The 24,475-nt window shown below is 45.3% G+C and overlaps 1 protein-coding gene across 1 annotated transcript in view; it reads left to right on the forward strand.

Moving 5' to 3' along the window:
- FSHR (follicle stimulating hormone receptor) overlaps positions 1 to 22,798 on the forward strand; it is a 2,004,148-nt gene extending 1,981,350 nt beyond the window's left edge. The window contains exon 10 of the mRNA XM_085609366.1: positions 20,603 to 22,798. Within this exon, the coding sequence (XP_085465492.1) occupies positions 20,603 to 21,842 (1,240 nt within the window). The 3' untranslated portion in view covers positions 21,843 to 22,798. The remainder of the gene's footprint in view (positions 1 to 20,602) is intronic.
- Positions 22,799 to 24,475: the final 1,677 nt, after the last annotated feature.

Genomic DNA, 24,475 nt, shown 5'->3' on the forward strand with positions numbered 1-24,475 from the left:
CCGGCTCCCTCCCTCTTAAGAATACAAAGGGGGACACTCCTGTAACCATATTGGGAGCTGTGTGGTATGCCCACAACCATTCTCTTAACGAGTCTTCCACATTGAACCCATTGATGATAGCTAGTTGGATGTGCTCCTTCACCATACTGTTCACCCTCTCTACTAGGCCATTGGCTTTCGGACAATAGAGTGCGGTCTTCTCATGCTTTATATTAAGCTCCTCCAAAAAGTCCTTCATTGACTCCGAGATGAATTGCACCCCATTGTCCGTGACCAAAGTGCCAGGGATACCTTCATATACAAAAATGTTCTTCAAAAACGTGATGAGGTTATTGGTTGTCGTGGATGCCGTGAACTTGAAATTGACCCAATGGGAGGTGTAATCCACCAGGACAAACATGAAGCGCTTCTGTGGGCCTAACTTGTCCATGGGCCCTATGATGTCTACCGCTAACTTTGTCCATGGGATCGTAGGAACACTGACTGGTGATAGTGGAGTTCTGTGAGGGATCTTGCTTTTGTCACTCCTTGCACAGCTGATACACTCCTTAACTTATACTTCGATCATGGAATCCATTTTCGGAAACCAATAACAACTCCTGACCTTGTTCTTTGTGAGGCTTCTGCCCAGATGCCCCTCATGGGCCAAGTCAATTATCCTGCTCCTCATCTCCCTTGGAGGAATGATCTTATCCCCGCGGTGTATGCGACCTTCGAGGAGGAACAATTCTAGCCTCACTTCCCAAAAGTCTTTGATACTGTCAGGAACCTCCGTTAATTTCTCCGGCCATCCTTTGATGATGAATTTCTTTAAAGTTTCCATGGCTGTGTCCTCCTTCATTCCTTTTTCCCACTCACCGTTAGTAATGGACGTGAGATGGATCGGGAAAATTGGAACATCTAACACTTCTTCCTTAGGGCCTCCTTCTACAGGTGCCCTCGATAGGTAGTCTGCTATGACATTTTCCGGACCTGGCAAGTACTCTACCTTAAAACAGTAATTTTCTAATCCTAGGACCCATTTACTTATGCGCGGAGAAACGCTCTGAGCCTGTTTAGGAGAAAACATGAAGGTGAGAGGCTTGTGGTCAGTGTGTATTACAAATTTCGTGCCCCACAGAAAAAACTTAAAGTGGAGTACTGCCCAAAAACAGGCCAATGCTTCTCTCTCAATAACTGAGTAGTTGCGCTCAGATGAAGTCAACGTGCGAGACGCGAAAGCGATGACTGTTTCTTCTCCATCCCCTTTCTGTGACAGCATGGCCCCAAATCCTTTATTAGATGCATCTGTCGTTAAAATGGTTTTCTTTTTAGGGTCAAAAGTGCCAAGAGCCGGGGACTCCACAATTTGCTGTTTTATCCTTGCAAACATCTCCTCATGTCTACTTTCCCACACAAACTCTGCATTTTTCTTGAGGAGCTCCCGCAACCCTTCACACAAATCCGAAAAATTTCTCACATATTTTGACATATACTCCACTAGTCCCAAGAACGATTTTAGTTCCTCTTTGTTAGCTGGGTGTGGGGCATCCTCAACAGCTTGAATAAGGCTGTATTTAGGTCTAAAACCTTCTCTGGATATGGTGTGGCCTAGATAGTCGACCGAAGTAACCTTAATCTTGCACTTGTCCAAACGCACTGTTAGTCCCGCATCTGAGAGTTTACAACACACCCTGTTGAGCGTATCATCATGCTCTTCCTCAGTGGCCCCATACATCAGTATGTCATCCTGGAAACAGAGTGTGTTCCTAACCCCCTGCAGAACCTGTTGCATTATTTTCTGAAAAATGGACGCCGCCGACGCGAGGCCAAACGGCATCCTCTTGAACATATATGCACCAAACAGAGAATTGAAAGCAGTTAGCGGTCTTGAATCAGGATGCAGTTCCACTTGGTGATACGCCATGGACAAGTCAATGACCGAAAAGAAACTGGCCCTCCCCATGGTACTCAACATTTCATTGATATAGGGGAGGGGGAACCTTTCTACCCATATGTTGTCATTCAGTGAGCGGAGATCCACACACAGGCGGATGCCTTGCCCATTTCCTTTAGATGCCAGGACCAAAGGTGCGAGCCATTCAGTGGCCTCTACCGGCTGGATGACCCCCATCTCACTCAGCCTGTCTAATTCTTCTTTAAGCATGTCTCTGAGGCGGAAAGGGACAGGACGTGTCTTATGCACCACAGGTTTAGCCCCTTGTCTGACCTTAATCTTGTGTTGGAAGTCCCTTAGCTTGCCCAGCCTATCTGTGAACAACTTCGGGAAAGTCTCTTGCAGGTGCCCATTGCTAACCGGTTCCTTAACTAACAGTACTTGGTTCTTATTATTAGGATCCAGGATGATCCCCAACTCCTTCTGATGTTGCCACCCTAGCAAGTTGGCCCCCCGCTCTACCACATACACTTTACCCACTGTGGTCCTCCCCATAAAGTTCAAATGGCTCTTCGTCATGCCCACTAAGGGAATGGGCTCTTTAGTGTAACCTTCCGGAGATATGTCCGGCATACATAACTTCATTTTACCTCCTTTTAGCGAACCCTCATAATCCTTAACGTTTATTAACGTAAATGGAGAGCATGAATCTGCAAATACTTCAAGGGGTTTGTTATCAAATAACACAATACACTTCGGATAGTTAATCTCTGTACCTGTATCGCTGTCCTTAACTTGAAACACATATCTAGCCTGTGGCTCTTCTTGAGTGTTAACCACACTGACTGTGTTACTTATGCCCTCTCTACACACCCTTGCCAAATGCCCCCTCCTGTTACATTTCTTACACAGAACACCTCTTGCAGTACATACAGGATTGTTTGCCAAATGGTTGCTGCTACCACATCTAAAACATTTCAACACATGCCCCTCAGTAATATGTTTCCCCATGGCAGTCTCCTTGTTACTCCTCTTTTCTTGGATCTTATGAACACTATTTTCACCAGACTCAGCTTGGACCACGGAGACTATCTCCTCCTTGACTTTCATTTCCTTAACACATCTTGCTGTGTGCTCAATAGATTGCGCAATTGAGATGGCCTCCCTTAACACGGGATTCTTAGCTAGTAGCTTCTCTTGTACCCTGTTATTGTTCGTGCATCTGACCAGTTGATCACGAATGAGCGAATCATTAAGGTCCCCAAACTCACACAGCTGCGTAAGACCTCTTAAGGCTGCAATGTAATTGTTAATGGACTCATTTTTCCCTTGTGCTCTGGTGAAAAATTTGTGACGCTCCAGAACTACGTTTACCTTGTCCCCAAAGTGTGTTTCTAACTTTATTAGAGCAATATCATAGATATCACATTCATCATCAGCCTCCACCTCAGGTTCCGGTAGTGTTTCATACACCTTGCGACCATGTACCCCCAAATTATGCAATAGGATGTGTTGTTTTCTGAGGGCGGAGAATCTTTCCCCCCCCATTGCGATTAGGTAGGATTCAAAAAGTTTTGTCCAATCCTTCCAATGTATCTCCGGATCCCCACAATAATTGAGGAATGAGGGTGGCTGGCTAATTCCTGGTGTACCCATTATAAAGCGGAGCGCAAGAAAACCCTCCACACAGCAGGATATGCCCAATTAATAGGTTGGTTCTTTGTGCCCAGCCGGGTAGAAGGAGATACACCGAACAGCCAACCCACTGCAGAAATAGAAGACCCGAGTCCACACCAGGTGCTTCCTTACCCCCAAAAGTGGGAGCACGTCAATCTCACTGAGCCAAGGCTCTTAGAAAAATTCAGGTGAGCAACCCCTTTTTAATGGACGGAGCACTATACTCTGACTCACCGCCACACAGCCGTAGTAGAATGGTGCCTCGGTGGTTTGAACGGAGCAAAATCTACACTCCTCTCAAAGCTTTGCCCACAGGAAAGTTATATCAGCCCTCTGGTGGCTGAAACGCCGAACTCCGGACCACGGACTCGACCAGAGGCACCCCCCAGGCTCCGGAGGTGTACAATGACGAAGGAAATCTCTGCTGTGAGACTCCGCCGAAGCTCCGATCACAGGACGGCGGGACCGCCCACGACACACCCCCAGGCTCAGAGGTGTGGCAGTCCCGTCGGAACGTCACCTGAGGGCTCGCCCCTTACCGGTTCTCGGGAGACTGAGGCGCCGGATGGTGAAACTGAGGCGAAGCGGAACCTCTCGTCCACTGGGGTGGAGCCAAAACGCTGAGGCGAGATCCCATCCTCGTCGCCAGTGTTGTAAAGTTGAAAATATAACAGACTCCAAGCTGGTAAGTCCACGTCACTTTATTACTGATCATCCACTCTCCATCTGTCAGGTGAGAAACACCAACATTCTAACATGAGCTCCCTGGGAGGTACCAACTACATGGGAATAGGAGGGGGGGGCGGAGCAAACCAAAGTATAACAACAAGTGTGGAACGAGTTCCACTTACAGTAACAATTAATTACAACAGGTAGCATATGCTATACATGATTGAGCATAGGAAATTGTGACAGATATGTTTGACGTCCCATTCTTAAATGTCATCAGTGGCAGGACTGGCATTATTGGAGCAAAGGATAAACAACAGCAGTGGCAACATTTATATTAGGCTACGCTTGTGACTCAGAGGGTTTAGGAAATGTGACCCACAAAACAGGATTTTTGAACACTTGATGGATAACCTTTCGTTAGTTTAGAAATTATGGCAGCAGCAGGACAGAATGACAAAGACTGCAAATGAGTGTGAAAGGTATGGTAATTGAACCAGGATAGACCTTGAGTGGTCATGCAACCTAGGTCATTGTTTAGTAATAGGAGTATGAGGGATGTAAAGACTCAACTTTAGAAAATGTTTTACACATTTATTTTATTTATTTATTTACGGGTTTTATATAGCGCCCGAATCACCCCATACGGGGTATCTCTGCGCTTTAGACTGCTGATTGACCACTGAGGAAGTGCGATTAGAAAAGATGTGTTTTCAGTAATTTCCTAAAGACCCCTAGGTTGGTACATTGACGAAGATGTAATGGGAGGAGATTCCAATAACGGGGTGCCAGATAGGAGAACGCCTTACCTCCCATCCGGGCCAATTTAATGCAAGGGGTTTGCAGATATGCAAGTTGGCTGGATCTCAGTAATCTTGTAGGAGTATATCTAACAAGTTTCCGAGCAAAATAGCCGGGACCCGAGTTGTGCAGGGATTTAAAAACCATGCAACAGATTTTGAATCTGACTCTCTTTTTTATGGGGAGCCAATGGAGTTCGTGAAGCAGAGGGGCAGACGGGGTCCTGGGAAGTGCGTTGTTTACTAATCGGGCAGCGGTGTTCTGAACCACCTGCAGTTTGTGTAAAGATTTTTCTTTAGCTGCAATTAGCAAAGCATTGCAGTAGTCCAATCTGCTGACAATCAATGATTGGACCAGGGATTTACGGGTTGTTATAGGAAGAAAGGGGCAGACCCTACGCAACATGCGGAGAATGTGGAAGCAGGTGTTGGCGGTACTGTTAACATGTTCTTCGAGAGTAAGATCATTGTCCAGGCGCACACCCAAGTTAGTACAATTGTGATTTTATGTGATTACCAAAGACATTAGATGGTGTAAGTTGGAAAGCAGACCAATCAGATTTAACATGGAACTGTGTGATGGGTGAAAGGGCAAGGGAATGAACTTAAGCAAAGTAAGATTGGATGAATGGAATGAAAACAAACGTTAATGAAAGAAGGCAAGAAGGGATGATGGAAGGGCTGGAGGTAGATTATCTGAAAGGACAAGCCATTGTGGAAAACAATGATAAATTGTGAAGCAGCTTAAGGATATTGGAACGTCGAGAATGAGGAATTTCGAAAGCTAGAAGGTGAACACTATGTTGAGTGAATGGACCAAAGTGAGTTATGACTTGAAAAAGATTAAGATGCACATGGGATTTGAGGAAATTAATCAAATGTTGTTAGGACATCCATATTTAAAATATGTGAGGTATATAGTGAGCAAGTATCACTACTGAAAGTGCACTTTTAGCACATTACTTAAAATGTACAGCTGCAATATCCATCATTGTGAAGCACTGGACTGAGAGGAGCTAACACCACAGGCACTTGAATGGTAAGTGTTGAACTCAATAGGGCATAGTTACAAGCCCCATGCGCCGCAGGTGTGTCACTTTTTTTGTGATGCACCGGTGGAGCAACTACTGACCCATATTTACAAGGACATGTAAAGCTACCCTGGGTGGATTTTCTGTCCTTGTGAATATGGTACCTTTACATGCAAAACTTTACATGAAAGGGGCATGCCATGGGTGTTGCTATGGGTGTTCCCATGCAACACCCATGGTTTCCTGCCACATTTCCTGATTTTTGAGAAATTATAAAACTATAAATGCATAAGAATAATACGCCTCACCAGGGGAGGCGTAGGGAGGCGCAACAAGGGTTAATGCTCTGCATCATATATAGGCAGAGGAAATCACCTCTTGTGATTGTTTTTGTGCAGGAAGGTGTGCCTTCCTGCATGAAAACATTTATCCCCCTGACACAGTGCAAGGGTGCCTGCATTAGTGCATGGAACTAATTGTGCACCAGCGCAAGGGAGCCCAGAGGGTCCGTCATATTGTTCAACATATGACGCATCTCTTTGCTTCGCAATTAACGCAGCATGGTGCAGCCCTATGAATTTTGGAAGATATGCTTCCCTTGAGTGATAAAGTGGGTTGTAAGTAAATTTCCTGGCTACTCCCTTGGAGTGGCTAGTTACATATATGCTGTGCTTTGACATTAAATGATTGTGTATTACAGTTGTCGCAGAAACAATATATGCACAATGCAATTTCTTACATGTGCAATTTAAATGTATTGACCTACATGATTGAGTGGCTTGAGGTGTGTCCATTTCCATGGGTGCCATTCTGGAACCGCTGGTTGATGACAGATTGGTGGAAGATAAATGAATCATGGACACTGGCAGGGTACTTGGCCGCAACATTCAGGAACACACCAAGATGGTCAACTATTGACTGCATATTCAAGGAGTAGGTATGCTTCCTGTTTCTGTAGATTTGGGCAGTGTCCGCAGGATGCAAAAGTTGCACATGGGTTCAGTCCATTGCCCCCAACACATTCGGAAAACCAGCAATGGCAAAAAAGCCTTGCATGTTGGTGAGTTGGGGAAGTGGAGATACTGTGGTCTCAAGCTGATGATGGCATCCAGGACAGTGGGGAGGAACCTAGAGAGGGATGACTGGGAAACTCCAGACACTCTGGCTGTGCTTGGTTGGAAAACCCCTGAGGCCAGCATGGGCAGCACAACAAGTAGCATTGTCTGTGGAGGGATGTTTGTGCTGCGCAGGGATGTGGCCTGCAGCCTTGGCACAATCTGGTTGAGGAGGTGGAGAATGGAGCCCATTTTAGCCTGTAATGGGCTATGACCTCTCAGGCCGGAGGTGTATTAGGGTGATCCTCTGGGGGTGGATCCTCTCCCTTCAGTGGCACTGCCTCTGTGGTGGTGGTGGTCTTCTTGGTGCCCCGAGTTGCAGTAGCAGAAGCTCCATGGCATTGTTGAGGTTGCAAATGATGAACTAGGATTGTCTTCCATACATACGGGTATGTTTGCACAATTTTTAAGAGCAGGTAATTATTGACGTTAGAAAACTGCCGCTAATTAAACTTAGCAGCAGTTTTTTTTGTTTAGAGACATACAAGGGAATCCTTTTAAATATTGTATTGTATGTTTTGCAGGAGTGTTAACGCGGGAATGCCTACCTTGCACCTCATTTTCGGCAAGTCACGCTAACTGAAATGGTGCTGTTGACAATTCATGTTTACGCAAGAAAAATGCTCCTAACTGGAGTTAGTGGCAACTTTTAAAAACGTTAATTCAAATAAAGCTGCCGTAGCATCAAAAGATTGATGCTATGGCAGCTTTATATCCTTGTAAATATTCCCCTTAGTTCCATGTACTGCACAGAACCTCTCCCATTCATTTAGCAGCATGCACTAGGAGCAGGTGAAGGTTTTTTGGACAAATTCATGATTTTCCCCTCTGTAATTTTTTTTCTTCTATTTTCATTGTTGTGTTCAATTGATGCATTTTATTCTTCATGTTGTGGTGTGGATAAATTATTGTAACTGTGTTTCATGTAGAATGTTATGTCTTGTTAATGTTTCTATGTGCATATGAAGAAATTGCCACTTTTCATATTTGCTATTCTGCTGCTAAACATACAATTAATGATGTTTTGAATTAATCACTGCACTTTCTTACAGGTTGTTACCCTTCATATGCATTGTCTTATGTATTGTGAAAGTTGTTTGATGCATCTTTGTCCTAAACCTGAGCCCATAGTGAAAAAGTTATTGTCAGCATAATCTCCTGTACATATTTTCCCCACAATCATTAGGATTAAAGCCTTGAGAAGTTAGAAGTGTACTAAATCGCTTTAAAAGTTCCCAACCCATAATGGAGTTGCCTTTGAACCACATGCGAACTAGATTCCCCACATAGGCTAAAAAGCTAGATAAATCTGCCATGAATGGCACACACACACTAAGACTCATGAGTTCCCCTGTCCAGATGGAGGAACCTTCAAAACCAACAAAATAGAGCACACAAGGACACTCATTCGGACCAAGTATGTAGGGCAGAAGAAGGCTAGAGGAGAGGCACTGTTAGAACTGTGGGCCTTCTTTGAGGTGGCCACGACCTACAGTTCTGACCCAGAACCCATAAGCAAGGCTTCTGCATCTCCCCCACCACACAAAGGCACAAAGGTGCTCTCTCTAATGCCTGCTATCCCTGACGTTCCCGCACTAGGTTACACCAATCCAGCAGGCAGCAAACCACTAGATCTAGGGCAGGGAGATTGCCAGATCAGCAAACCCAGACATCGCAGTTCAGTGCCAGGATTCCCTGAAGTTCAACCCCCGTCCACTGTATGCAACCCACCAAGCCCAAGTGACGCCTGGAGCCTGCACTCCAACACGTCCAGTAGAGAGCTCTCAGGTAACTGGGAGGTTTTTAGCCATACTGGATAGTGATACCACCAGTCGGGGGAGGAAGGAAGTCCCAGCACATGCAGCACTGAGCAAAGGAGGCAGCCTAAGTGCAGGTTAGAAGAGAGACATGGGTTGAGAGAAGAGAGAGAGCTTTCACCTGGGAGGCTCAAAGTGAGAAAGAACCACACACCCTCCCCCGGAAAAGAGCGAAGCTAGGTCCTGGGCCATGTATGGAGAGGAGTCTGAGGTAGGATTTGAAGGAAGACACCTATCTGGAACACGAACACCACCAGATCATCAGCAAAGGAAAGGAGCTGACCAAGAAATAAGAGATCCGGCTAGCCTGGCCTAAGCTCAATTAAAACATATTAGAAGCAGAATGGCACCTCTACACACACACGAGGACAATGGATCTCCTATTTTGAGAATAACACTTTGGGGATAAACCTAGCAATATGTCATGTAAAGAGCAGACTAACACAGTGTTTTACTGAGCCCTCATCCCAGCCGTCAGGCTGACCAACATCGAGCATGACAGGGCCGCCTTCAATTCATTTAGACACCAGATATGGATGGCCCTGAGGGAAATGTTCCCTGACTGCCAGACGCAGGAGATCTGATGGCAGAGAGTATGAAGCCTGTGCAAACCATGACTGACTTGCTAGACAGAATGAGGGAATGATGGGGACAGGGACAGGACAGCCATGGATCGACACGGGCCCCTAGGTTGCATTTTTCTACAGCATCCTCAAAAAGTGGCTGCCCACTTTAATACAGAGTGTCTTGGACAGTGTAGTAGGATTAAACGCTAAACCTTAGCAGGAAATATAGGCCAACATATTATATTACTATAGGAAGAAGCAAGAAAAGGAAAGGGAAAAACAGGAGCTTAAAGGGAGCTCCTCCGCCGAACCCTAGAGTGTTTCCACCATGTCCTAGCAGCAGAGGTCAGGTGGGCTGGCAGCAGAAAGTGCTACTACTGTCACAGAATGGGCCACATGGCCGACCAATGCTGCCTAAAGGCATACCATGATCAAAGATTGATAGGCCTGGGCCAGTCCCTGTAAAATTCCTGTCTACAAAACCAATCCCAGATCAACCAGAATGCACAGCATATTCAGCCACAAGGAAATCAGTCCGCAAACACACTACTGCAAAAGGACATGGTGGTTGTCCAAACACATGGCAGCAGCAGCAGATGGGGAACCCAGCCTAGCAAGCACCTGGGCCAGAGTCAAAGAAGGGAGGGGTGACTGTCTGGGGAGGCAATTCTGTCACACAATCACCCAATACAAATACACAGAAAATCCAACCCCCAAATATGGCCCATCCACTTCACATCAACTCAAAGAAACTCACCACAACAGTAAAGACTAGTGATGCAGCAGTAGGAGAAAAATCAAGCCTTTGCTTGTGTTCAGGAAAAACTCAGGGCTCCTGTATGTTCGGTCGGTCGGGAATCTGTGCTACATTTTGGTGCCTGTAGGATCCTAGGCCCCACTCCGCTCCTAGTCCCTCAGGGCAGGGTTGGCTGGCTACTCCCTGCGGAAAGGGCATACTGACAAGGAGCAGGGCGGCCCACAACCAGTGCATAAAAACAGGCACCCAGGTCCCTTCACCCAAGTCACTAGGGTGAGCCCAAGATCAAAAGGATCCCATTCTCCAACATTTTAGGCCTCCAGCTAGTGGAGGCCCCCATCAGTTTCAAAACAATATGAAGTTCCATAGGGCTTTGTAGTCCACGCACAAATAAAGCAACAATGTGACACCAAGTCAGTAGGGAAATTCACCAGGACAATCAGCAAATCACTTAATCTCCCCGTGCCTAACAAAAATGAATGTGTCCTAATGTAACGCAACTGGTGCTATGTAAAGCGCTCTGATACCCGATTCGGGTAGGTTTGCGCTATATAAAACTCTATTAAAAAAAAATCAGTCATCTCAGTTCATTGCTTACAGTGCGACAAGTCTCAGGCACGCACCTGACTCCCATCATAATTAAGATATTTTGCCTCCTCCTCTTCCCTAATGCAACCAAACATCCAAAGTCTTCTCATCTGATCATGTCCCTCCAAAACCACAGGAGTAAGGTGCCACAGGGTAAGAAGTCCCTGAACCCCGCCGAGGGTGACAGATCCAAAGCATCCTGCATCCGAGGGAGAGAGGGGTACCGGGAGGGAAAGTAGTACTGTAAATGACCATCGCAACCCCCATCAAGGTGCATGAATACGCTCACAAACCACACCCAGCTTGTTGAATCAAATAACACAGGACCTCATGACCATCTTCCAAGTGAGTTATAGGCCTGATCTCAGTCATTGCCACACATCTCAACTCCCACCAGTATGCCGCAAAAAAAAACAACACCGCATGAGACCTTAAGAAGATGACCAATGACCTGCAGGGAGCAGCCCAAAAGTAGCCCAGAAATTAACCTTCCAGAAAAACACTGATCTCCATTAGAGAAAACCTTGTTACACACTACATGCAGTGACCACAGAGGCATAAAGGTGTCCTCAGGGCATGTTGCAATTACCCGCAATCCCTAAATTGCGACACGCCCGCTTCCTTTCACAGCACATCACGCATGTGTAGATCAAAAGGTACCCTCTGCATCAGTAAAACTACGCACACACACATTAGGAAAAATAAAATGATAGGTTAAAAGAATCATCCACACACCCACGTAGATCACTCGGCTACCTCTGTCACAGCAAGGGGGGAGGACCAAAAGACTTACAAAATAAAACCCAGACAACCCATGACCAAAAACTCACCAATTCCTAAAATGAGGCCCACACTGGGGCGCTTCATCTAGTGCCTCGACAAAATGGATGCACAGAAATGCCCCAAAAAGGACAGGCATAGGAATTTCTGAGACCGAATAATGATGTACGTTTTTCTAAAAGCTATCCTACAACCCACAGCTCTTATCTAACAGACAACATTCCAAGACTTGCAATGCTCCAAACGTTATGTATTATTGCACCTTTGTATACAATCTGCTTAGCAAGGGTGTGGCCGCATCCATACGTAACAAGAAATCTGCTAGTCACATAGAGCCTACCTCTACGTTTCTTCATCGCTTGTGTAGGCACCTCTCCCACCTCACTTACACTGAACCAAACACTAGTATTCCACATGCACTGCACAGTGCACTCTTACACATGGTATCAGCACATGACCGCCTTGGGTGCCCAGACGTCGGCTAGGTTGAGCTATGTCTGCTCGCTGATACCCCACGCCATGCGCACAGATAGATTTTAATTATCTCAAGAAATAGTCCCTGATAAAGCAAAATGTCTCATCCACCTGTACAAATGTTGGATTAGGGCCACGATACAACCTTGTAGAGTAGAACCCCATAGAGCGGAATTAAACATCACTTGATATAAGACCAACCCCACCACATTTTACCTTCTCACCTACCCTAGCGATATTCAAACTGAGCTAGACAGGATGCGCAGACGAGGTACCTTAGGGGAGGACATTGTTTGTCCCCGAGATTTTCCAGAAATTAGAATGGTTGAATGACAGCTGAGATACCCCATGTCAAGATATATGGGACACTGAGGTAGATAGGTACACATGGCTAGAAGGAAAAGGACAACCCCTAATTGTATGAAAACGGACACTGTATTCCTTAAGTTTCAGAGACAAATGAACGATTCCGCTTGGTACAAATGAAAATTGTGGAGCAATATTGCACGTACCAGACATTGAATGGGGCGCCTCCACACTAATGGATATCTACTGGCAATGTGGGGAGTTTGCTTATGCTCAGTTCGTACCCGGATGGTGGTGACTCTGCACCCTGGCAACCATACACACCCGACCATTTTCATCCTTGAAGCAGAATTGTCTGAGTTGTTCAAACATCCGCTACAGAAGAAAACAACTCTATTGCATCAAGCTTGAGAAAAAAGAACTGCTTATTATTTTGCCTGGGCTCAGTACAAGGATATTCCGGAAGAATTTAGACTGTTTTCTGACACTCAGATAAATGCAGGAGGGTCCATTCCCTTCACCCTGCAAACAAAGGTGAACTTGATGATTGCAATTGAGGGTGAGGTGTGTGCCAAGATCGGTGCATCCTGCTAACTCTTGCTATCCAAGCATTGCATTGTCTACAAGTTGACTTGAAGAACGAAGGAGGTGCCCCTGAGCTGGACTGGTTCATTGATTTGTTTTCCTAGCTCTCCTGGGGAGTGACCAGACTGTTCACGCCATTGCTCCTGGTCATCATTTTTGTGCTGGTTTTGTATGGTTCCCCACAATTGGGGGTTTCATGCTGTTAAATACAATCCTAAAATGAGGTAGAATGCAATTAACTAAAGAGGTAGTAACAGACACAACAGAAACACTCCGAACCTCAAATAATCTAACTATCATGAAGTGTTGAGCAATTAATATAGCTGACAATTAAACTAGAGGAGAGAATGTTAATATTGATGAATACAAAGTCGATGTACACTATGATATATGTACATATAACAACGAATTGCATCGCTGTTGTCTAATCCACCCGATATGACCTTCCCATAAACTCCAAACCAGAAATACGTGGTCAGGCAAGCGCTGCGCCCTAGGCCTGAAGCAACTGATTGACAGATCAAAGGTGGGGTGATGCATAACCCTTAGACAAACGCTCGTACAGAAAAACCCAGAACGATCGCTCAGATAGGCAGCGACACACTAATGGTCTGAGGAGATTGGTCCCAATAAAACACGTTTGGCTGGAGGGGCGCTCCCAAAACACCATAATGTCTGATGGCACACTAAGTTAGGAACACTCAGCCTATTAGAACTCAGAATGCACACTACATGCAGTGATCACACACTTCCCATGCTGGATAGAAATACGTACCCCCTGGGTCCACATTATGTTCAAGAAAGGTCGAATCCCGCCTTCTCTATTTTATCAAATGACCAGACTTATGGCCCAGACTTCTCTCTCCAAAGGAATGTACAAAATATTTTATGGCAATACATGTAATGTAAAAAAAGATGGCCAAAACCAATGTGATTTGAGATAGTCTTCAGACCTTAACTCTGTTGCCTGTTCTCCCAGGCTCTGCGTTTAATGAAACCAACTGTTCCTGTTTTGCGAAACGCCTCTTTCTTTTTCTTTTTTCAAGGTAAATTCATATCCGAGCAACTTATGTATACATATATATATCTGCATCCTACTATATATTTTTATTCATACAATTGTGTTGTTGTTTATTTAAGTATACAAGAATTTTCCCAAAAGGAACAATGTTTTACGTAAATAATGTTTTATTTAAAACATTTCTAAAACCAAATATAAAAATCCTATTGTATTCGTGCATGTGAAAATCCATTTACAGGATTTGACACTGGAATTCACAAAATATTCTCAGAATTGCTCCTAGGTAACTTTTGCTGCTGCTGCTCCCTATGGGTACTCATGGGACCCTTTATGAATTCTTAAAAAAAGAGAAAAAATACTGTAAATATAGATGTTAATTTACAGGCGTACATTTCTGATTAATTGGGAGTAGGATGCAATGAGCACAATCGGAGTACCAAGAAACACATTTGAAACACAAGTTGTTCAGGGATGCTTTTGTGAATTACTACACATTCATTGTTTTGTGCAACCAATGTCCAAGGATACTGTTGTATAGAAAAATAAAGTCTACAAAAATGCTGCTTATCGTTAATGACTTGTTTTCCAACCTTAAAGGTACATTTTACTCTTTTATAAGATAAAGATAACAAGAGGCTATTAATTAGTACCCACAAGATATGTGCTTAAAAGATTGTTCAATAGTGGCTTTTATTGCTACACTATGTCAATAGAGGTTGAAAAAAGTCTCAGTACAGCATAAAATGTGTTATTCATGTGACGAAGATCAATAAAATCATTTTGTATGGTATAGCTCCTTGGGAGGGAGGGGGGCTAGCCAACCCGAGACCCATTTTATGTGTGAAAAAGGCTGCTTTATTGAAACAGGTGCATATTACAAAATAACCAACTGGCAACTGCCTTACAAAACTAAAGCCTCGCTATACATCAAATAGCTGACCCATGATCCCCCCCGCCCCTACGATCCCCTCAAAAGTTCCCCCACCCTGACATTAACATAACAACAACATTACACAGTATTGCAGTTAAAACCTTTCCGCCCAATGACACCTCGTTCCCTACCTGCCTTCCTGCAACTGTAACTAACAAACATCTATCCTGAAACTTAGACTACCTGCCTACCCTTTCCCTGTCCCTGCGCACAAACTTCCAATACTTAACGAGAAACCTGTGCCAACCCTTGCCAACTTTTCAAAATCCCGTAAGCACCTGTTCCAAGCGACAACCTCCATAAGGTCCCTAATGCACCTGTCCCCACAAACCTGGCCTAAACCAAAGAATAAACCCCAAAGACTCCACCCAGCTAAAATTCTTAAAAAGAGGGTTGGGCGGGTTGTGCCAAGAAACCTATTACTAGCTACCTTGCTGCCAGCCAGCAGGTCACCAAAACCTACAACTGTGGCTGACAAATCCCCTCATAGGATTATATAGGCATTGGGGTACTTGGGCTAGTTGGGCTATAATTGGGCTACACTGGGCTACAATTGGGCTACACCCTGAAAAAGCCCAAAACCACAAAATGGCCAATCCTACCAGCCCAGACCCCTCCCAAACTGCCCGGGAGGCAGACCTCAATACGTTCGGCTGCCCCCCAAGTCCCCTTGGGAGGGACGGGGGCAAGCCAAACCGAGACCCATTTTGTGTGTGAAAAAAGCCGCTTTATTGAAACAGGTGCACATTACAAAATAACCAACTGGCAACTGCCTTACAAAACTAAAGTCTTGCTACACATCAAATAGCTGACCCCTTATCACCCCCCCCCCCCGCCCCTACGATCCCCTCAAGAGTTCCCTCACCCTGGCATTAACATAACAACAACATTACACAGTATTACAGTTAAAACTTTTCCCCTCATGACACCCCATTCCCTACCTTCCTTCCTGCAACTAACAAACGTCTATCCTGAAACTTAGACTACCTACCTAACCTTTTCCTGCCCCTGTTCACAAACTTCCAATACTTAACGAACCTATGCCAACCCTGGCCAACTTTTCAAAACCCCGCCACCCAGAAAAAATGGGGGTGACGGGCACTACTGCCTAGCCCCCTTTTTTCTGCCCCCCCCCCCTGTCCTATAGGCCTCTTACTTTCTAGGGTGGCTCTGAACATTTAACGTTCTGGCTAACGCCTCCCTAATTTCCAACAAATAAAGGTCCATCCCCAGCCTTGACAAGTGGACCCTGTCTCCTCCCGAAAATTCCACTACAACAAAACGAATGTCACTGTGCACAATTCTATCAAAACTCAATTCCCTGCAAAAACTAGACATCTCTGTATTAAGCTTCTTCCTGGCTCTGTCCACTGCTCCTGGAATAACTGCCCCCCGCCAGACCCGACAGGGCACAACGCAGTCCATAGCACAAAACATCCTGACCACTGTTGTTTAATAAGTGATTAGTCCCTCTTCATGTGTGTCCTCAGGACTACGCCCTTCTCTTTACACAAATCGTTTCCACCCAAATGTACGACCAAAATGTCCGGACACCGACCCCCAACTAGCAGACCGTTAAGACACTGAATCTGCTCCTACCAAAACATGCTCCCATTTCCTTTCCATAACAACTTAAACTGTTTATTATTAAAACCAAGATTCTGTCCGAAATAACTTTCTCGTGCTTGTACGTACGCCAACTTCACAAAGGAGTGTCCCACAACCCAGATTGACATTTCCAACGAAAGGGGGGCAAGCCACTGAACCTGAAACGAGAAACATTACGTGAACTTATGCACTGTAACAACTGCTCTAAATTCCTTATCCCTGCTGCGCAAGTATCGCTTATAACAATCTGAGGATCACCTTCCCAAGCGCATGATATCACCCTGTCCCCACCCTCCATTGCTTGCCTCAGATGCTGCCCCAATCCGGAAAGAGTGTGTCCCCAATACCTGCACCGTGTATGCCCAATTCCTTCAGTGCCTTCCTCAGCACCGCTAGCAATTGGAAGGCTGTAACTCTTTTCCCATTCACATGCACAAAAACTGACTCCCCGATATCCTTGGATGCTGCTCGCCAGTAAAGCCCCCATCTATAAGGGCAAGTAGGCTTAGGCAATGGAGCCTGCAACAACACCCATTTTCCCTTGCCCTTCTGATCCCTTTTGGACTTTTTTAACCATATATGTATACCCGCATCGCGCAAGACCATATCTTCCAACCCGATCCCCCCCCACCCTTTCTGTCCCCTAACAACTCAGACACTAAATGCACCTAAAAAATCCACCATCAATGTGGAAAACAGGCATGACTCGAAGGCGTCCGTGCAAATCCTAGGCAAAATCTGTATTACGCTGCTCAGCAACTGTCATGACAGGGGTCTCCTGACCGTATTCAGCTGGCCACGCTCCCTGGCCCACCCTTCTAGCATCCTTGAGCCCAATTCACCCGCTGAAGGCATGTAACCCCAGAGCAATTTACCCATGAATGCAATTCCCGCTAATTTCCTTGCAATTGACACCCTGGGTAAGCTTTTTCCAATCCTATCCAGGATAAACTGAATCACATCGTCCCTTCGCTGTAACTCATTCGAGTGCCGCTGGGCACCAGACAGCAAAACTCCTTCCATGCTAGATTATAAGCTATCCTAGTAAACTTAGCCAGTGATCCTACCACCATGCCCCTGGGAGCCCCAATCGTGTGCTGCCATAATCCGTGTCATGTTCCCCCCATTTTTGTCTCAGTATCTCAGGCCATACGGGCCCTGAATTCCTCGTTGAATTATGCCCATGCATAACCCCCCCTGTGATCTGCGCTTTGCGAATGACCTCCACATACTTGAATAGTGCTACGCAGCATTCCGGGAATTTCTCCCAGTAAACACTAACATAAATTAAGAAAGCTGCTGTCCAGTTCTCTATGGTCAGAGGAACCCATGGCCACTTAGCCAGCTTGCATTGCTCTTCTTTAGACCCTTCTTATGCGCGCACTTCCCTGTGCAAAAATTTCAGCATTTCAACTTATTCACCTTTCCATATGCACTCTTTAGTCGCCATCATCAAATGTGCCCCCAATGGCAGAGTCACTCCTATATAAGAGAGTCTCTTAATCTACAACTCTTTACTTTCAAGCTTATCTTTATTATCTCCGCTGGTTTCTTCCCTTATCAGATTTCTCTGTGCCTTTGCTAATCACTGGCTTGGCCGGATCCTTTTTACCTTACTCCTCGGTATACACACCTGTCTAAAACATACTTGCCCTTGGGCAACCTACCCTCTTCCCCCCCCGAAATCCCCTCTCCTCCCGTCTCCACGGAGACCATTACCAGCCCCTCCCTCTTTCCATATGTTTTACCTGGCTCTAAGGAGGGTGCCCGTGTTGCTGCAGTCCGCCTTGCCAGGGGCACCGTGGTCGATCCCAACTTGGTTGGTCTTGCTGTAGACTCTGACTCTCCTCTGAAACCCTGAAAAACACTCTGAGAGGCATTACTCTTATCCCCCCACCCCATCTAAATCATCTCTAAGCACGCCTTCCTCAAGGCTCTCCTCATCAAAATCTAACTCCGCGTGACCCCACATGGGGGCCACTCATGGGCCCATAAGTCTACACCTCCAGGGGAGCAGACCGCACCCTCCGGTACACTGCTGAGTCCTTTGACTGCGTTCTGCTAGTTTTCCGTCCTGCAGACCACTGAGGTCTGTCAGGTGTTGGGGCCAGCGAGACCGCTCGGGGCCTACAAGTGCTGGCTGTGCCGGGATCCCCCGATGGTAACGGGTACGCCACGCGAGGCTCCACCCTCCATTCTCTTTGGCGCCAGTAAGCCACGCCCAGCTCTGCCAAGTCCGCACCCAGACGTGAGTCCTCGCCCTGCAATATAATGATTGGTCTGGTGTGCCGGGCTTCTGATACTCATCCCCTGTCTTCCTTCTCCTTTTCCTATTTAAGCCCAAAGTTTTCTTTGCCCACTCACGTCCTACCTTAAACAAATCACCTACGTCCCTGTCACTCAACCCCCCTCCTCCCCTTACTCCATTCCAGCCCAGCCATATCTAAGCCTGTCCGGTCCTGGTCAAGACCTGTCCCCTGAGCCCCCCCACCAAGCTTTCTGCTGCCCCGCCTTCGCCCCTTGCCCCCTCTTCTCAAATTTAAACCTTTGCCCTCCAAACCAACTGACCCTCCCTGTGTAAGATAAGCATCCACTTGACCCACTCTACTAATGGCCCTCACCTCCTCATTCCATGAGGTGAAAATATCTAGACCTTCCCAGGCATTGCTACCGCCCAGCCGTCTCCCAATCCCCTGGGATCCCCTCCTCTTCCCCCCAACATCCATTTGAACCCTGGCCTTGCCCAAACTCCGTCTACCTTCCTCCCCTCTCCACTCCCCAAACCCAAGTTCCCCTTCTAAATCCCTCTGGCCCTCACCCTGCCTAACCCAACCGGGTATACCCCCTCCACCTCCCAAACCCCCAAACCACCCTTGCAGACTCTCGCCGGAGCCTCGAAATGCGCACAAGCGTCCGGCGCGTCTGGGGAAAAAGGGGCCTTAGAGCGGCCCCTAAAACTCACCGCTTTTCTTCTCGCCCGCCTTGGGGACGTGCAGGCCGAGATGGCAGCCGCCACCCCCACAGAAGCACGCCCAGGAGGGTGCGAAAGCTCCGCAACTGAAGGGATCAATACATCAACGGCGGCTTGCCTCGCTCAGCAGGCGCACCACCTCCAAGACCTTATAATCCTGCATAACTATGCCTAACTCGCTAAACACAGCTAATTAAACAGCCAAGAAAACAGCTAACTAAACAGCCAAGAAAACTATTACTAGCTACCATGCTGCCAGCCACCAGGTCACCAAAACTTAAAATGGTGGCTAGCAAATCCCCTCATAGGATTATATAAGCATAGGGCTATAATAGGGCTACACTGGGCTCCAATTGGGCTACACCCTGAAAAAGCCCAAAACCACAAAATGGCCGATCCGGCCAGCCAAGACCCCTGCCAAACTGCCCGGGAGGCAGACCTCACTACGTTCGGCTGCCCCCCAAGTCCCCTTTCAGTTAGGCGCCTTTCATCATAAGCACAAAAGGAAACGTTTAGCTCTCAAAGACAATTTAGCATTTCCAGTGTAACGTAGTCGAAGACATATTCTGTAGGTTGATCTGACTGCAGTGGTATTTGATAAGGTGTGAGCTTTCATACTGAGTTGTCGTGGCTGGTATTCCTGAATGTAGGCAGTTAGCGTGTTCGTGTTATTTCCTGTATATTATTATTGATGTTGTGCTTAATCTAATTCTAAAATGAAAGCCAAGCAATTCTGTCGCCACCGTATGATCATTTATACGGCAAAGGGATTTGTTTTTTATCATTATAAAGAAGTGCAGCTGGCATGAAATGAAAACAGCTCCATAACGCTGGCTATGTTTAAGATAATATTATGTTCGCTGTAATGTAGTTTCGACACGGAGAGAAATTATTCTAAGGAATATAAATGAGTACTGTGGAGAACATTTGAGATTGTGCCCATTCCCCCACCTCCCACAAGAATCCATTTTGATTCCCTGCAGTGACACATTTTGCAATTTTAAAAAACGTTCTCTTTTATGTGTTTTAGGTCAGAAATGCATCCAATCTGCAATAAATCTTTTGGGAAGCACGATTCTGCCGAGAAGCCAGAGGACAAGAATCAGAGAAGATTTTCCAATGAAGATTATTTATCTAGCTATGGATTCAGCTACAGCCTGGTAGAAAATGGAGACGAGTTCAATTATGACTATATCCTGTGTAATGAAGTGCGTGATGTCATCTGTTTCCCTAAACCTGACGCCTTCAACCCCTGTGAAGACATCATGGGCGACAACACCCTGCGGGCCTTAATCTGGATCATCAACATTCTCGCTATTAGCGGAAACATCACGGTCCTGGTCATATTAATAAGCAGCCAGTACAAGTTCACCGTCCCCCGGTTCCTGATGTGCAACCTCGCCTTCGCTGACCTCTGCATGGGCATCTACCTGCTGATGATTGCATCTGTCGACATCCAGACCAAAAGCCAGTACTACAACCATGCCATAGACTGGCAGACAGGCTCTGGGTGCGCGGCAGCTGGGTTCTTTACGGTGTTTGCCAGCGAGCTCTCGGTTTACACTTTAACAGTCATCACTCTGGAAAGATGGCACACCATAACATATGCCATGCAGCTCGACCGCAAGGTACGGTTCCGCCATGCCACGGTTATTATGGTGGTTGGGTGGATTTTTGCCTTTACGGTGGCGATCCTTCCAATATTCGGAGTTAGCAGCTACACGAAAGTCAGCATCTGCCTCCCAATGGACATAGAAAACAGACTTTCCCAATCCTACATCGTCTTTATTCTAGTGCTAAACGTATGTGCGTTCTTTATTATTTGTGCGTGCTACATTGGCATCTACCTAACGGTTAGAAACCCAAACGTCGTCTCTTCGAACAGTGATACAAAAATTGCAAAGCGGATGGCAATATTAATCTTTACCGACTTTCTCTGCATGGCACCAATTTCCTTCTTTGCAATCTCGGCATCGCTGAAAATCCCGCTCATCACAGTTTCTAAATCGAAGATCCTGCTGGTTTTATTTTATCCGATCAATTCGTGTGCCAACCCCTTTTTGTACGCTATTTTTACCAAGACATTCCGCAGAGACTTTTTCATCCTAATGAGCAAGTTTGGCTGTTGTGAAGTTCAGGCTCAGAACTGCAGAACAGAGACGTCTTCCTCTCTTCATAACTCCCACATGAGAAACGGACATTATGTTTCCGCTCCGAAGTATAGCGCCGCTTCGATTCACACGCTGGTGCCTCTGAATAACTTGAACTAAAGACAGTAATCACGAATATTATGCCAGAAGAGGGATTGACAATAATTCTACTGTGAATTCAAAAAAGAAATAGAACATACTTGTCAAGGAACACATAAGGTCATTTTGGTATTAGTATGATGCTAACATGGACGCGGTGATTGGCGGTGCTACGTTTTGCACCACAGGCAATTTGGTTTCCCCGAAGACCGAACACCACAGCTGTTCCTTTCAGCACCACCTCAGTTTGCAAGCCCAGTGCGAGTGTTTGGCGGAAGAGAGAGAATGTTCTGGTCTTTTCTGGTACAACGCAGGGGTCACAGTTGCACAAAAATATTTAATTAGATTTAACACTTTATCTTCAACGCCTCTTCAGGGGTAGTAAGTGTTATATAAATACAATTTCAATACACTGGGACATGATCGACACTAAAGGGCGGCTAATAAAAAGCTGAGCCTTTTTAAAAATGTATTCTCTTCTGAAAGCAGGCATTCCAGATAAAGGGAATATAATTGATGAGAAGGAAAATGTGATGTTAGCTGAATTTCATCTACTTCTTTTCGTAGAGAAAGGTTAAGAATCTTAAAATGCACAGAATACATTTGCATTTCCCTATGTATCATATGATCTGACTACATTCTTGAGATGGCATGGTTAGAAAAGTGGAAATCCATATTCTTAAAAGGCAGAGAAATTCAGAATAAGTGTATTTAGATTTATGGTTAACTCCCAGTATGTAAAAGGGAAGCAGTGATAAGGGTTTCTCTTTTTAATAGAAATGTGCGGCCTACTCATTTTTTCTAAGCACATTTTTCCTGTACAAATTTGCTAACAGTATCGGGCTTTATGACTGGCACGAGATGAGACAAAAATGCATATTAATTACTCGATTTGTTATTGAATATCTAATATGTAATCTATTGATTATATTTGTTTAACGTGGTACCAATACACATAATTAAAAGTTTCGAACCTGCTTCAATTGTATTCTATAGCATAGTATGTATTTAGTGTATTGCTGAATCTTTGGATTTGTATTATATCACTAAAGCTGCATTCACAGAGCATTTTATTTGTCACTTTCTACGTGGTTAAAGTGTGCTGTACTCAAACGTTTGTGTGCATAACATTTAGAATGCATAATAATACCAATGAGAGCAAACAAACAATCAAAGTTCAGGATGATTCTTTAAAATTTACTTTTGAACTCTGTCAATTTCAAAACAACCCAAATGGTGGCTTGGAGCACCTTGAACTGACGCAAGAAGAGGGTAGATCATGCAGAAAATGAAAGGTGCAGAGTAAGAGATAAAAAAACAGCACACTGATGAGAAACCCTAACCCAACTCACGCTGCGTGCTGCACCCTACAATCACACACATGATCAGTCACATAGCCATTGGTAGGTTTGTACTATAGCCTTATAACCCACTGCCAAGGGCTATACCAGCTGTTAAAGGCCCTGAACCTGTGTTGGGCCTTTAACGAGAGTGAGGGCCTTTTACAACTGGTATAGACCGAGGTGGAAGGGCTATAAGGCTATTAGAACATTACACCCACTAAGGATAGAATGTGCTAAATTAAAAAGGGAGTAACAGAAAGACAAACATTGGAATGTTGCAGCTACAGGCTTATACCAACCATCATAAGCCCAGAGCCACTCCACTATGTTCCGTAGAGCTCCCAACATTCTGGCGTTCTAATACACTCTATTCCAAGAAGAGTAAAAGATCAGCATTTCTTAATTAAGACGTTTGTTTACGATGTAACCTTCAAAAAAGGCCAAAGAGTAGTCATGATGAAGTAACGGAAAGCTTCCACTCCTTCAAGCTAGGATCCAAAACTGTAGATTCAGAAGATGGAATGTGTGTTAAAACTGAATCTACGGGAGGGATTGGTGCTGGAAAATCATCTACAACCGGATACTAATGTGTTAAAGTAGATATTTGTAGGATTTTTTAACCCCTTCGCTGCTAGGCCTTTTCCCCCCCTGTGCTAAGCCTTTTTTGGGCTATTTGGGGTAGTGCGCGCTTAGGCCCCTGTAACGTTTTGACCACATTAGGTATCCACGCCAAATTTGCGTCCTCTTCTTGCAACATCATGGTACCCAGGGTTTGTGGATTCTCCCGGAGGGTTCCCAGAAAGTAGCCAAAACACAGCAACATTTTGGGTTTTTTGTGAAAAAATGTGGGAAAAACGGGCTGCAAATGAAAGCATCTGGGTTTTTCTCTGCAAATGGTATTAAAAAAGTGTTTGTGGGGCTGAAATCACCATTTCCCCAGATTTTAGGGAATGACAGAATTTTGTCAGAAAACCAACATTTTTTACACAGTTTTGGCATTTTTCTGGGACATAGCCTATTTTTGCTATTTTTTGTGCTTTCAACCTCCTTCCAGTTAATGGTAGAAATGGGTGTGAAATCAATAATGGATCCTGGAAAGCTACTACATTTTAGAAAAGTAGACACAATTCTGAATTCAGCAAGGGGCCATTGATGTAGATCCATCAAGGTTTCTTTATAGAAACTAACAGTTAAATATAGGAAAAATTAAAAATTAGTTGAAAAAAACAGCCTTTTGTGTCAACGTTTGCACCTGTCAACTTCTTCTAGTTATGACAGCTCTTTAAAAGCAATACACCGTTACATCCGCTG

This window comes from Triturus cristatus, chromosome 6 (assembly GCF_964204655.1).
Source record: "Triturus cristatus chromosome 6, aTriCri1.1, whole genome shotgun sequence".
In the NCBI taxonomy this organism is placed as follows: Eukaryota; Metazoa; Chordata; class Amphibia; order Caudata; family Salamandridae; genus Triturus; species Triturus cristatus.